The 14,631-nt window shown below is 36.7% G+C and overlaps 1 protein-coding gene across 1 annotated transcript in view; it reads right to left on the bottom strand.

The window, feature by feature from the left end:
* Nucleotides 1–14,631, bottom strand: part of FER (FER tyrosine kinase) — a 295,282-nt gene that overhangs the window by 164,086 nt on the left and 116,565 nt on the right. The window contains exons 11-12 of the mRNA XM_081090052.1: nt 9,868–10,068; nt 314–436 (exon numbers count right to left, since the gene is read on the bottom strand). Coding sequence (XP_080946178.1) covers nt 314–436; nt 9,868–10,068 — 324 coding nt within the window. The remainder of the gene's footprint in view (nt 1–313; nt 437–9,867; nt 10,069–14,631) is intronic.

Below are 14,631 nucleotides of genomic sequence, written 5' to 3'. Positions count from 1 at the left end.
AACTAAACCTTTGAAAGATTGAACCTTATAAAGTGAAGAAAAATCTTAAGTCTTTCAAGAAAAGCTGGGGGTGAGGTGGAGTGGGGGAGCTACGCCATTTGTAACCTAGCAAACATTGAATAAAGAGGAAACCATTTGAAACAAAACCAAGGAAATTGCTTCAACTGTATTTGCACGAGTAGTAACCACAAAACCCTATAAAACCCAAACTTCTATAAAAAAAATCTAAGAACTTTATTTACTGTGAAAAATTTTAACCAACAAAGCATTCTTTATAAAAAGAAAACAAATGTGCATATATATATATACCTACCTTAACAATAGGATTCAGCAGAACAACACCTGATTTCTTTGTGATGACCTGTTTGGTTGTAAAGTGATGATCTATAAGCTGAGGAATGTTCGAAAAACCAGTGCCTTCAAATCGATACAAACTCTGGGGAAAAAGCAATAAAGTAGAATAAATGTAAAGTCATTGTTTCAGCATGACTACATTCACTAATAAATTAAGTTACATTTATGAAAAACTATTGTTGTACAATGTTAATACACTTAATACTACTGAAGTACACACTTAACAATGGTTAACAGTAAACTATGTGAGGTAATGGATGTGAATTACCTTGATCTTGGTATTCATTCTACAATGTGTAATAAATCATTACATTGTACCCTCTAAACACATGATTATATTTGTCAATTATTCCTCTATAAAGTTAAATATACATATGTATATTGTTTCTCCCTTTGTCTTCCTTCAGTCTACTCTTAACACAGAGGCCAGGGGATCCTGTTGTATCATTACATTACTTTATTCAAAATTCTTAACTCCTTAGAATAAAAGCCAAAGTCTTTACCACAGTCTATGCACTCTTTATATTATTCTGTGCTCTATCATCTCTCTTACCTCATCTATTAACACTACCCCATTCCACCATAGCCACACTCATTTCCTTCTTGTTTTATAAATGTACTATATACATTCCTTTCTCGGAACATATACATTTGCTGCTTGAACCAGGTCCTCAGATGGACATATGGGTAATGGCTTCCGTACTTAATGTCAGTCTCTCATCAAATGTTACCTTTTCAGTGAGGCCTACTCTGGCCACCCTACACAATATTCAATATCCATTTTCTCATCCCAACTACATTTCTTACCTCCTTTTTCTCACTGAATTTTCCTGCTTAGAATTTATCACTACCTAACATCATATATATTTTGCTTACTTATTCTGTTTAATTATCTATCCCCTCCTCCTCTAAAAATAGAGTTCATGGGGTTATAAATCTTTACATTTATTTTATTCATCACAGTATCCCCGTGGTCTAGAACAGTGCCTGACATATATTGCCTGAATAAATAAACATGTGTGACTGAATGAAATGCAGTGCATAGAAAATGGCTCTAAAGTTAAAGCAACAAGACAAATTAGAAATGAATACTAGAAAGTTCAATATCAAGTACAATGTTTAATAGAAAGCAATGTCATGAAGTTCACACAGAATGAAATTTCGAATCAGACACTAGCATCATAATGCCTTATATAAACTTCTAATATACCTCTTATAACTAGGAAAAAAGTGAATAAAATAATGGGACTTTTCAGTTTCCTTTTAAGAGCGTATCTAGTTTTCAATTTAAAGGCAGTTTTCTGCCATTGACATAGTAATTCTGATGTGCCAATACAGTGAGTAATGCAAGCAACAGTACTTCCTTCATGGGCTGAAATAAGAAACTGATCCGTAGCAATTATTTTTTAAAGCAATCACGGAATTAGTGAAGTTCTGAATCTGAACACAGTGCAAACCAATTAATTCACTTCCTTAAAGATAAAAATAAAGTAATGAATTTAAAAATGATGTTAAGACTGTGTGCTTATTAAGCAACTAAGAGGCCAAGAATAGTACAGACATTAAAACTCTTGAGGACTTGTTTCTTGATATACTCAAAATTCTGAAAATTGCAATTGACCTTGTGCAGAGGAGTATAAATTTCTTATAGCTCAAATGACCTGAAGTTGGATTCACATATAAATGGGTTTTTCTGCATTCTTTAACAATAACATGACTCAGAGAGTTCAGACTAACTTTTAAGTAAGACTTCTCTTGGGAGCTAAGATTGTTACTAATGATCTCTTATGTGAATCCAAAAAGAAGCAATAAAAAATAATAAATTTCTACAAAGATCATTTTATTGTCAGTGCATGTCTTAAATATCACATAAAATGTCAATTAAAAAATAAGAAGTATGGCCCTGGCCAGTGCCTCACTGGTTAGAGTGTCAGACCCACACACCAAAAGGTTGTGGGTTCAATTCCTGGTCAAGGACACATACCTGGATTGCAGATTTCACCCCAGGTCCAGTCGAGGTGAGTGGGGAAGGCAACCTATCCATGTGTCTCTCACACTGATGTTTTTCTGTCTTTGTATCTATCTCTCTCTCTCCCCCTTACACTCTCTCTAAAAAGAAATCAATGCAAAAAATACCCTTGGGTGAGGATTAACCAATATATATATTGTGTATGACTCAGTTTTTGTAAAATAAAACATATATATATATATATATATTTAGAATATATTTTTAAAATCTCAAAGAATATATACTGAACCCCATATGGGGGTGTTATTATAAAGCACACATTCATAATACATATTTTTGGGTTCCTATCCAGAGTACATATTACTTCTGTTTTTAAAACATTTATTACAGCTAGAATTGTTCCTGAGTTATCACTGTGCAACTTAAGAATCAATCACACATATAGATGAAAAATACATATAAATCAGTTTTTGTTGCTATACATATTTCATAATAACAAGGAAGTCAAACAGAACAGAATAAACACACAAAAATGAGAAGGGGATTCAAGGTATGTATAAGTTGCCTGAGTAGATCCCCTAAAACAAAATCAAGGATAAGCAGGCTTAAGGGAAAAAAAATGAAAGGAAAAATAATTTCTGAAAAAGACTAAGATGAATAAGCTGATTAGAAACAAGAGACTACAACACTTTTTTTGGTAAAATACCAAAAAATGTAAGACGTACACTTTGGCTTTCTCAAATAAAAATAGCATGCTGAATAGTTACAAATAACTAATTAAACCAGTACACATGGAAGCATTGGGGAAAAATATTAATAAGGTTTGATATGGCTTTTCCCAACTTTTATTCATTTTCAGATGTGTCTCAAACTTAGCTTTCTTAACTTTCCTAGTTAAAAGTTTTCATAGCACTGTAAGCCTCCTCTCTAGACTGTAAGTAGGCTTCACCATTATATCCCTGGGCCCTAAGAATACTCACTCAATTAGTGTTTCCTGGAAATTAACATTAATAAGGTTTTGGACACTGATCTATGAACCAGAAGGTCACAGTTCTTTCTGGTCACGGCACATGCCCAGCTTGTGGGCTCAATCCCCAATAGGGGCTGTGCAAGAGGCAGCTGATCAATGATTCTCTCTCATCATTAATGTTTCTAGCTTTCCCTCTCCCTTCATCTCTGAAAAAAAAAATATATATATATACTGAATGTGTGTGTGTGTGTATGTAGTTTCCTAAGTCATGTATCAAAGAAAATCAGTGTCATTTTGACTTAAATCTACTGCTTGCCTTCTTTTGAGTCCTTGAATGGTTATGGTAGAATGGTTAAATAATCCCAAGTGTAACAATGTGATAAGGCCACACACTTGGAATTAACTGTTATCTAAACAAGTTTTGGCTTTCTACTTGCTTTCACTTAATTTTCCATAAGTCCCACAGCATGAATTTAAAGATAGTTCAAAGAGTCTAGAGATTGTGGCAACAAAACAAAGTAAATCTAATGAGTACATTCGGAGACTAAATCTGTCAGCTCAAAATGGACTGTAGCTTATGACAGAAATCCAATAATATCTGTTGAATGAATGCTGATTTAATACATTGAGCTATCCAAAATTTCACATAGTAATTACAACCTCTACTTTTGTGTTAATTTTTTTATTGGCCCATATCCCTGGGCCTTACATAGTACTTGCTCAAACAGTATTTCCTGCATGCATGCATGCATGCATGAATGAATGAATGAATCCTATCCTATATAATAAAAGCCTAATATGCTAAGTGTCCAGTCGTCCATTCAACCAATCAAAGTGTAATATGCTAATGATATGCTAAGGCTGCTCAATTGCTCATTATGATGTGCACTGACTACCAGGGAGCAGACGTTCCGGCCAATTGGGACTGAACAAGACAGGCTGGACACTCCCTGGAGACCTCCTGCAGTCCTTCTCCAGATGGCCTACCTCCCGTGTCTCTTCCTGGCCCCGATCATGCACTGGTGGGGTCTCTCGGCCTGGCCTGCACCCTCTCACAATCTAGGACCCCTTGGGGGATGTTGGAGAGCTGGTTTCAGCCCAATCCCTCAGGCCAGGCTGAGTGACCCCACTGGTGCACAAATTCGTGCACCAGGCCTCCAGTGAAGAAATAAAAGACGTTATACCATTACATAGAGGCTTATTGCTGTTTTATTTTAAAATATTTATTATGTTATTATTTTTAATTTATCACTGCATTTAATTCAAAATTTTGACTCAATCATTTTTCATTTGTATCTTTAATATTTCTCAGTTAATAAGTTCTACCAATGTCTCACCTACTCAGTTTTAAGCTGAGAAGTAGGTTACACAATTTTTTATTTCATCTCCTTTACAATGCATATATAAATTCCATGCACTTACTTTTTGCGGAAATGAGTGTTTAGTAAATATGTGTCAGATAAACAAATCAGCACTTTCCTATAATAGCATAAAAATTCTTTCTGGAGTACTTTTGTTTTATCACATGTATTTTCTGTTTTATGTATTTAATATTTTGTTTATAATATACAAAAGCAAAGATTTGATAAATATATATTTACTTATCAAATAGAACAAAGCTATTTGAATCACTATGAAAATCTATCAACATTTATGACCACAAATAAACAGTTTTAGGTAAAAACTCTAAATATCATCCTACATCAAGCACCACAAATAGGCTAGTAACTATGGAATAGATCAGTAACACAAATTAAACTTAAATTCAAATACTCTTAGATATGTTTATACATCTGGCTTTGTGAAATTAATAGGGTTGGGCTTTGTGAAATTAATATGTTTGGTTACACTACAAGGTACAGTTCTTCTTGCTTGAACTAGCTAAAACAATAGATAATCTGTGCTAGCATAGTGAAAATGTAAAAATGGAAAGTATACATGTCCATCTTATTCAGTCATAATGGCAGTTTCACACCATGTTGAGAAGTTACTGTGACATGCATTCAAAAATAAAGCTTTAAAATAATTTCTATCCTAGACTTTGATTGACAGAGGCAATATTACTAAAAATAATATTATCTGTGATCAGTGAAGACCTCAAATCTAAATATAGGCATGCCTCAGAAATATTGCAGGTTTGATTCCAAATCACCACAAAGTGAGTATCTATATAAATTCTAAAACACTTTCTTACTATTTAAATTTCACAAATAAATCTCATAGAAACAAAAAAAAATTAATTAACATTTCCAATTACATTATATTTCTTACAAAGTAATATTGGTATTTTTTTCTCAACTAGAGTCATCAAACATTAGAAAAATTACCTAATATTTGCATAGCACTCCACACCTTACAAAGTATATATTCACTAATTTGATTCTCATAATCAATGTATAAGCTATTAACCCCATTATTTACCAAAGATAGAGCTTGTAAAGTGAAAAGCTGGAATGGGAACCCAAGTCTTCTAAATCTGCTTTTTTCACCAATCCACTATTTGATATTTTTACATTCTCTAAAATCTCATAATTTTTACGTCTTCCTCTCTTAGGACACCTATCCCCTCATTTATGTACAGCTTTTATAATTTACTAGAGGCCCGGTGCACAAAAATTTGTGCACTCGGGGGGAAGGGGGCAGTCCTCTCGCAGTCTGGGACCCCTCGGGAGATAAGGACCTGCTGGCTTAGGCCTGCTCCCGGGTGGCAGAGGGCAGGCCCAATCCCTAGGTGCAGCCCCTGGTCAGGCTCAGAGCAGGCCTGACTGGGGAGTTGGGGCGCCGCCCCTGTCATGCAAAGAGCAGGGCGGATCGGGAGGTTGCGATGCCACCCTCAGTCACGCACAGGATAGGGCTGATTGGGGGGTTGGGGCACCAGCCCCTGTCACACTCAAGGCAGGGTTGATGGGCAGGTTGCAGCGCCACCCCGTCACGTACAGAGCAGGGCCAATCGGGGTTGCGGCGCTGCCCCCTGTCACGCACAGAGCAGGGCTGATCAGGGGGGTTGGGGAGCTTCCCCCTGTCACTCACAGAGGAGGGCTGATAGGGGAGTTAAGGCACTGCCCCCTGTCACACACAGAGTAAGGCGGATCAGGGGGTTGGGGCGCCGCCACTCTCACACTCAGGGCAGGGCTGATGGGGAGGTTATGGCTCTACCCCATCACACACAGAGCAGGGCCGGTGTGTGTGTGTGTGGGGGGGGGGGGGGGTGGGGGGCGGGGGTTGGGGTGCCGCACCCTGTCACACACAGAGCAGGGCTGATCAGGGGGTTGGGGCACCGCAGCCTGTCATAACAGAGCTGCAGGGCAATCAGGGGGTTGGGGAGATACCCGCTATCAGGCACAGAGCAGGGCTGATCAGGGGGTTGGGGCACCTTCCCCTGTCACGAACAGAGCAGGGCAGATAGGGAGGTTGTGGCCCCGCCCCCTGTCATACACAGAGCAGCAGGGCGATCAGGGGTTTGGGCGCTGCCCCCTGTCATGCTGATCCTGGTGCTGGGAGGCATATTACCCTTTTACTATATGGAGGCCTGGTGCACGGGTAGGGCCGGCTGGTTTGCCCTGAAGGGTGTCCTGGATCAGGGTGGGGGTCCCCACTGGGGTGCTGGGCAGCCTGGATGAGGGGATGATGGCTGTTTGCAGCTGGTCACACACCCTTCAGGGTGGGGGTCCCCACTGGGGTGCCTAGCCAGTCTGGGTGAGGGGCTGAGGGCTGTTTTCAGGCTGGCGGGTGACTGAAGCTCCCAACCGCTCCTTTTTTTCTTTTTCTTTTTTATTCTGGGCCAGCTTTAGCTCTGAGGCTCCAGCTCTTAGGCCTCCGCTGCTGAAAGCAGGTTTCTGGCCTTTGTTTACCTTCTCTATTTGAAACAATGTTGCGATACTGCTTGCTGAAGCCCGGTGACTAAAGCAGGTTTCTGGGGTTTTGTTTAGCTCAGCCGTGGGCAAACTACAGCCCACGGGCCAGATCCGGCCCGTTCGGCTGCTCTATCTGGCCCGCGGAGCCGAAAGAGCGGAGGGTTCTCTTGCTCTCCCTTCCGCTCCTTCACCAGCAGCAGTGTTAACATGTATTAGTTCACACAAACACTCCATCCATGCTTTTGTTCCAGCCCTCCGGTCCAGTTTAAGAACCCATTGTGGCCCTCGAGTCAAAAAGTTTGCCCACCCCCGGTTTAGCTTCTATATTTGTAACATAGTTGCTTAGAGTTGCAGCTCAGAGGCCGGCAGCGGCAGGCGGGGAACGTTGGAGTCCTCCGTCACTTAAGCAAGCAAGCCTCATGTTAGTTTCAAGCTGCCTGGCTGCCGGCCGCCATCTTGGCTGGCAGTTAATTTGCATATCGCCCTGATTAGCCAATGGAAAGGGTAGCGGTCTTACGCTACTTACCATGTTTCTCTTTTATTAGATAGGATTACTAGATTATAAACTCCTTGATTAGAATATGATAGGCAATTTTTAAATATCTGGGAATGTACCCCCAGCTTTATTCAACAGGGATATGAGGAAGGAAATGGGATCATTTTAGCTCACAGAAGATTTACCTATGCATATGAAAAAGAATTTAAAACTCCACAGTCTTCATCACCTTCAAACTCCTATTTTCAACTGATTTGAGAGCTCAATTATTATTTCATGATTAGGAACTAAATAAAATTAAACAGTGGGAAAAAAAACCCTGAGGCATTTACAGAAATAAAAGCACTTTCATCTTTAACAGAGATCTCTGAAAATGTCAACGACAAAAGAAAACCAAATAAAATTTACAAATGTGAACTTGTAGCAATGTCTTATTTTTAGAATCTATTATGCAGTTCACTTTAGTCACTTAAAAAAATGGCATTAAAGACAAGTTATAATTTGCAAATAGACCTTTTTTGTTTCTAATACTAATTTAAATTCCTACAGTTACATTTAAACTAGAAGTGGTCATAAGAAAAATATTTGTCTTATTTAATGTGTAACCTATATAAAAATAATAAGTTTTAAAACTTAGAATACAGAAGGAAACATTTATATAGATTATAGTTAGTTTATACTTTACCTATGATTTTTCCTCTACAATTCTTGTACCACTTTATAAATATTGCCAGCATAGTCACAGGTTGTAATAGGAAAGCTTATCTACACCCATTACAAAGGCATATACAAATTATAAAAGAGTTTGACATGAAAATACTACTAGAAGCAGAAAGTCAGATGTATGAGAGTAAGCAAATAGGATTATCAAGTTGAAGTGTGAATACTAGGCAAAATTAACAATAAGGTGAAAATTATAATACAAACAAAAATGTGTACACACACTTCGAATAACTATAAAGGCAGTACTTATTAAAATACAATTCATTTTCAAATTGAGCTATAGGCTGTTAAAATGTGTATACGTTTTTTTGGGACACCCTGTATGAATATCTCAATGTATCTATTTTAAGAACCCGTCTGAGATTCATCCAATGATAAAGGCTCAATCTATTGCAAAGTAATTAGTATCTCTCTAGTGCAGTGATGGCGAACCTTTTGAGCTCGGCATGTCAGCGTTTTGAAAAACCCTAACTTAACTCTGGTGCCGTGTCACATATAGAAATTTTTTGATATTTGCAACCATAGTAAAACAAAGATTTATATTTTTGATATTTATTTTATATATTTAAATGCCATTTAACAAAGAAAAATCAACCAAAAAAATGAGTTCACATGTCACCTCTGACATGCATGTGTGTCATAGGTTCGCCATCACTGCCCTAGTGACTGGACAAACACTGAAATTCTATAGACTAGCAGCTTGAAAACATGTGCCATTTGAAATAATAGAGTGAGAAATGACAAACAGAGGCAACAATTCTTCATATGCAAAAAACATTAAAATTTCTCAGTGGATAAAGTTAAACAAAATTTTGAGATTACCCTTCATCTGCTTACAGCTTAATAAAGAATGTATAAAACATAGTTTAGCAATGTCTAAATGCAATTTAATAAAAGTATTAGAGGAAGTAATGTTAATAGATCATCCTTTTAATTTTCATCAAACTTTATTTATGGTTTATTAATGCCAACAAGCAATAGCTTATACATAAAGGGGAAAAACTAATCCTAAATGAATCAGAAAATCTGTTCAACTACTATTATCCCACTAATTAAGGAATTTTATTATCATTATTTAATACAATACTACTTTAAAAATTTCTCATAATACCACTTTTGAAAGCAATTGCAAAGGCTTGTTTTAGGGGCATAAAATTTATAATTAAAATCTCCAAGAAAAAAATTTTTTATAATCACATTATTTCTACTTTTAACTTAAAATGTTTTTAATGTTCAAATTTAACTCAAGTATTTTAAATATTTATGCATTTAAATTTAATTCAAATTTTAACAACTATTTTTAATTTACAATATTTTAAAGTACATATTTCCTTAATAAGATTAACATTTTAGTGAGTTTTGGAGCACTACCTTTAAGGAATTCAGCAAAAACAAATTAAGTGCTAAACTCTGTTACAAGCATTTATCAAAAACTATTCATCATTTTATTACCACCATGGACTACATCAGAATATACATATAAACTAAATTAGAAACGTACATCAACATATTGTATGATAAAGTGTCTCCTTTGTCCATCAGAATATACAGAAAGGACATATTCACCAGGTTTCCCATGGCTCTCTCGCACCAAGAAGTCTCCTTGTTGTTTTAACAGATCTTGTGCTTCTATTCTGGGAATTGCACCATGGTACCAATCCTGTTCTGTCAGGGGCTTCTCAATTATGGGCATCGATTCAAACTAAGCAAATATGGGGGGGAAAAAGAACACTAAATTAGAAAAAATAGCTATTTTTTCCAGTAAAAATGTAAATCAATTACAAGTACTTCTTACATGTGTTCCTACCTTTAATTGACCAATGAAAAGTTATACAATGAAAAAATTTTCATAATTTTTAAAGAAATATCTCATGGGATACTGCTATTGAAATTTAGCACAAATACATAGCCTTCATATTTTAAATTTATTTGTTTTTTTCTGCCTAGCATACATAGCTACGTACAACATCAGCATTTGGAGTTAATAATATAGTCTTCAATGTATCATAAAACAAACCCATATATTTAAAATTTATCAACCAGAGAATTATGAAAAAGGGGGATTATCAGGGAAATTTATCACAAAACATTTTTATTTAAATTGAGTTATTTCTGTTTATGGAATTAGCTCTCAATTACACAGGCTGTGGGATGTCCATGTCATATGTGACGGAAGTGCTACCTACAGCTTCATATAATGCCGTCCTGCCTCTGTACCTTCCCATTCTTATCCGCATTCCCCTCACTTCCTAACCGTTACCTATGCCACATGGGTGGATGGTCCTGATCCTGTACAGCGAAGGTAGATAAAACTTTAGGAGACACATCACTGCCAACCACCAACATGCAATTACAAACGTGGAGAAAACAAGGGAAGAATAGAAGCCATGAGCATGGCAGGAAAAGCAAATTATCCGTTATTTTAGGAGGCCAAATGCTAAGACCAAATATTTCTTTTCCAAGAATTTATCACAGTGCATCTCATAGCAAATACAAAATGTTTACTATAATTGAAATATTTCCAAGTCTTGCCTATGGTAAAAGTGTTTCAAATGTGTACTCTTCTTGGAAGTCTACTTGAGATTTTTAAAGGTGTTTTTTTTTTTAACCTCTGAAAAAAATCAATAAAATAAATTCAGTATCAGTTCTTTACAAAGACCTTGCTTTCATCATTATCTCTGAAAAAGGTCCACATAACAGGAAAACATCTCAAACAAGGATGTCATGTGCTTGATTTCTTGTCCTACTCAATCTATCTTCCTAAATTTGATTTATTTAGAATTGGGAGAATGCAATACCCAGATTATTTATTAAGTAAGATGGGCATTTGAAATACAAAAGCTCAGCTAATACTCTGAGAAACTCATTAAAGCTTATGAAGTAAGAAATATATTTGGGGGAAAAATCATCCTCAAAGACCACTGCTGAAGTTTGTTTGTTTTTAAAGACGAATGAATAGGAAGGAACTTGTATTGCTATTTCATTGCTGGTTCTCTGGGTTTATTAGCTTCTTCTGGGTAGGAAGGGAAGCTCAGGGACCTGTTACTTCCCAGCCCCTACAATACCATTAAGAAATGTAGGCTGAAATTACTGTGCATTTGTGGATGCAGGGACAGGTCAGACATGTCCCCTGTCTGGGTCTATCAGATATTTCGGGGACTTCCCTGAAGCATCAAAAGGAAAATTTTTATTAATATGACTTTAATAAAATTCCAATGTAATTTTGCAGGCTCGATAAAATGTATGATGTAGGATGTATCAGCAACAACATCCTAAGAGCTGTCATAATTACTCATTACCTCAAATATCACAACTTTCTAAGCCTCAGTGGAAAAACAATTTTTCCCTCTTGATAGGTTACCTAAGTTTTTTGCCAGAGATATAGTGGAGGGGAAGCCTTTTTTTAAAAAAAATTTTTTTTGGTAATTTTTTTAGAGAGAGAGGAAGGGAGAGGGATAGAGAGATAGAAACAACATCAATCGGCAGCCTCCTGCACGTCCCCTCCTGGGGATGGAGCCTGCCACCCAGGTATATCCCCTGAGCAGGAATCGAACATGCCCTCCTAGTTCCTAGGTCAACACTCAACCACTGAGTCATATCAGACACGCTCAGTATCAGTTTAACATGATCTGGGTCACTTGTCTTAATCATTTGAGCAAAAATATAAAATAATATATTTGCTCCCTTATATAGTTTATTTATAGAAAATAAATCCTGATAAGCCTGTCTTCAAAATTATGTGTGATAATGCTAGTGATTCAAAAGTTGCAAGTCTGAGCAGATTATTCAGTCATCCTAAACATGCCTGATTGTACAGAAGAATTCAGCACGGGTATAGCAACAGTATGATGCAAAAAAATAAAAAATTTCTCTGTTGTTTTGTGGTAAATGTTTCCCTCCACGTCCCATGTGGTTCAGGGTTCAGGATCTGAAAGAGGAGCTGCACACAAATGAAAGAGAAGAGACAAGAGATAATTTGGAAATAATGGGGGCCAGGCGGGGAAGTCCAACTCAAGAGGAAAGACTTCCACTGGTGCTCAGGCCTCACCAGGCTGTTATTTGGTTCGGGATCCACCCATAGTATAGCCCTTAGGCAGGGAGGTTCCAGTGACACAAAGACTTATTCTTATCAATAAGGATTTACATGATTAAAGGTGGGGAGGTTGCTTCAGCTACCATTATCTGAACTAACAGAGGTGGTGCACAGCTCTGACCTTTGCTAGGGCTTCAAAGGTCACCAGCCTTCCGGGTTCTCTGTCTACACCTCTCTGCTAGTGAAGACAATAGTGGTTTCCCACATTGTTTTTCTAAATCTTAGTGTCTGGGCAGAAAAAAGGGGGTTGGTTGCAATTTAAGACTTTAAGAATCAAAGAAAACAACTAAGGTTTAAAATATAAAATATTCAACCTGAATTAAATAAATAGCATGCCTTATTAGAGAGGATAAAAAGTTGCTTTGCTAGACTTGAAGGAGAACACTAAAAAACACAAGCAGTTTATTATGTTATGCATAAAAAACTACCATGCCCTATGACAACAGTGAAAACCAAGCACTATAATGCTAACATTATAGCAAATGTGCAAGTTAAATATAGCTAAATTATAATTATCTAATTTTCTAAAACAAAACAAATCATATTGAATATATTATTCTATAGTATGCAAGCATAGCCTTATTTTCCAATATTTTTACTTCCTAAAATCTTACAAAGTAATTTGAAAATTTAAAAAAATATGCAAATAGAGTGTAGAAAATATGAATTTTAAGAAGAGTTAAGTAATTAAATATTCTTCTGATGTCTAAAACAATAATTATTTGGACTAAGATATGCTTTATTCTAAAGTATTTAGAATATTTTTAAAATGTTTTAAAGAACATTTGTCAAAGAGTGATGCTATTAGAAGGGTGTTAATATATATAACTAGCACTCACAAGAGGCTGTAAGGTGTAACCCAAAGTTGCTTGCTCAACCACGTATTATAGAACTTCTCCAACAAAAAGATGGCCCTGGAGAAGGACCATATTCTTTGCAGGACTAGAACAGATCTCATTAAAAATAACCTGATTTAAAAGACTTCCAACAGAGCCTTGGCCAGTGTGGCTCAGTGGACTAGAGTATCATCCCATGCACCGCAGGGTCACGGGTTCATTTCCATGCCAGGGCACATACACAGGTTGCATGTTCAACCCCCAGTCAGGAGGCAACTGGTCAATGTTTCTCTCTCTTCCTCTCCCTTTTTCTCTAACATCAATAAAAACATATCCTAGGGTGAGGGTTAAAAAAAAAAAAGGATTTCCAATGGAAATGCACCCTTATGATTGCCAGTAGGCTTTCAGATTATGCAATTAACCCTATCTAACACCTCTTGCCTTGACTCTGAGAAATAGTTCTCAAAGCAAAATTGTAACTTCCTGCAGCATGGGATGATGCGGTATGTAGAACAGGCCTCAGTACCCAGAGGTACTCACAAGTTATTTAAGATGTTTAGTAAATTGAAAAAAAGACCATATGCCTAAAACTGATATAACATTGAAATACCACTCTGATCATGACAATAAATATAAAACATCTACCATCAGATACTATATTCAGTTAATGCCAAATTCATCTATCAGCTAATTCTCTGACATTCTTGCTTCCATCAAGACTGCTAATTGAAGTGATCTGTTAGATCCGTGGTCCGCAAACTGCAGCTCGTGAGCCACATGCGGCTCTTTGGCCCCTTGAGTGTGGCGGCTCTTCCTAAGCCTTAGGAGTACCCTAATTAAGTTAATAACAATGTACCTACCTATATAGTTTAAGTTTAAAAAATGTGGCTCTCAAAAGAAATTTCAATCATTGTACTGTTGATATTTGGCTTTGTTGACTAATGAGTTTGCCGACCACTATGTTAGACTGTCCTCAAAGCTCTACATTTTAGCCGCACTGTTTAGAACACTAAAATAAATAGCGATGGCAAGTCCAATGGGAATATTATTAGGACAAATTCTACTTTCATGTCCCTAGATGTAAGGCAAGTAATTGCTTTATTTTTATCTAAAATTTCACTTTAAAGTTCCAATCTAAGTATGTTCAATTGAGTAGAGAAACTATTGTTGCTTTTTTCTAATATTTTAAATTAAATATGCTTCCACATTGAAAAGATTACATTTAGACCTCTGCCTCATACCATATATAAAAATTAATACAGAATGGATCAAAGACCTACATGTAAGGGCTAAAACTACAAAATTCTCAGAAGGAAACAAGGGTAAAAATCTGCAT

Source organism: Myotis nattereri (genome assembly GCF_964212035.1).
Source record: "Myotis nattereri genome assembly, chromosome: 4".
In the NCBI taxonomy this organism is placed as follows: Eukaryota; Metazoa; Chordata; class Mammalia; order Chiroptera; family Vespertilionidae; genus Myotis; species Myotis nattereri.
This window is presented reverse-complemented; position numbering and strand designations above follow the sequence as displayed.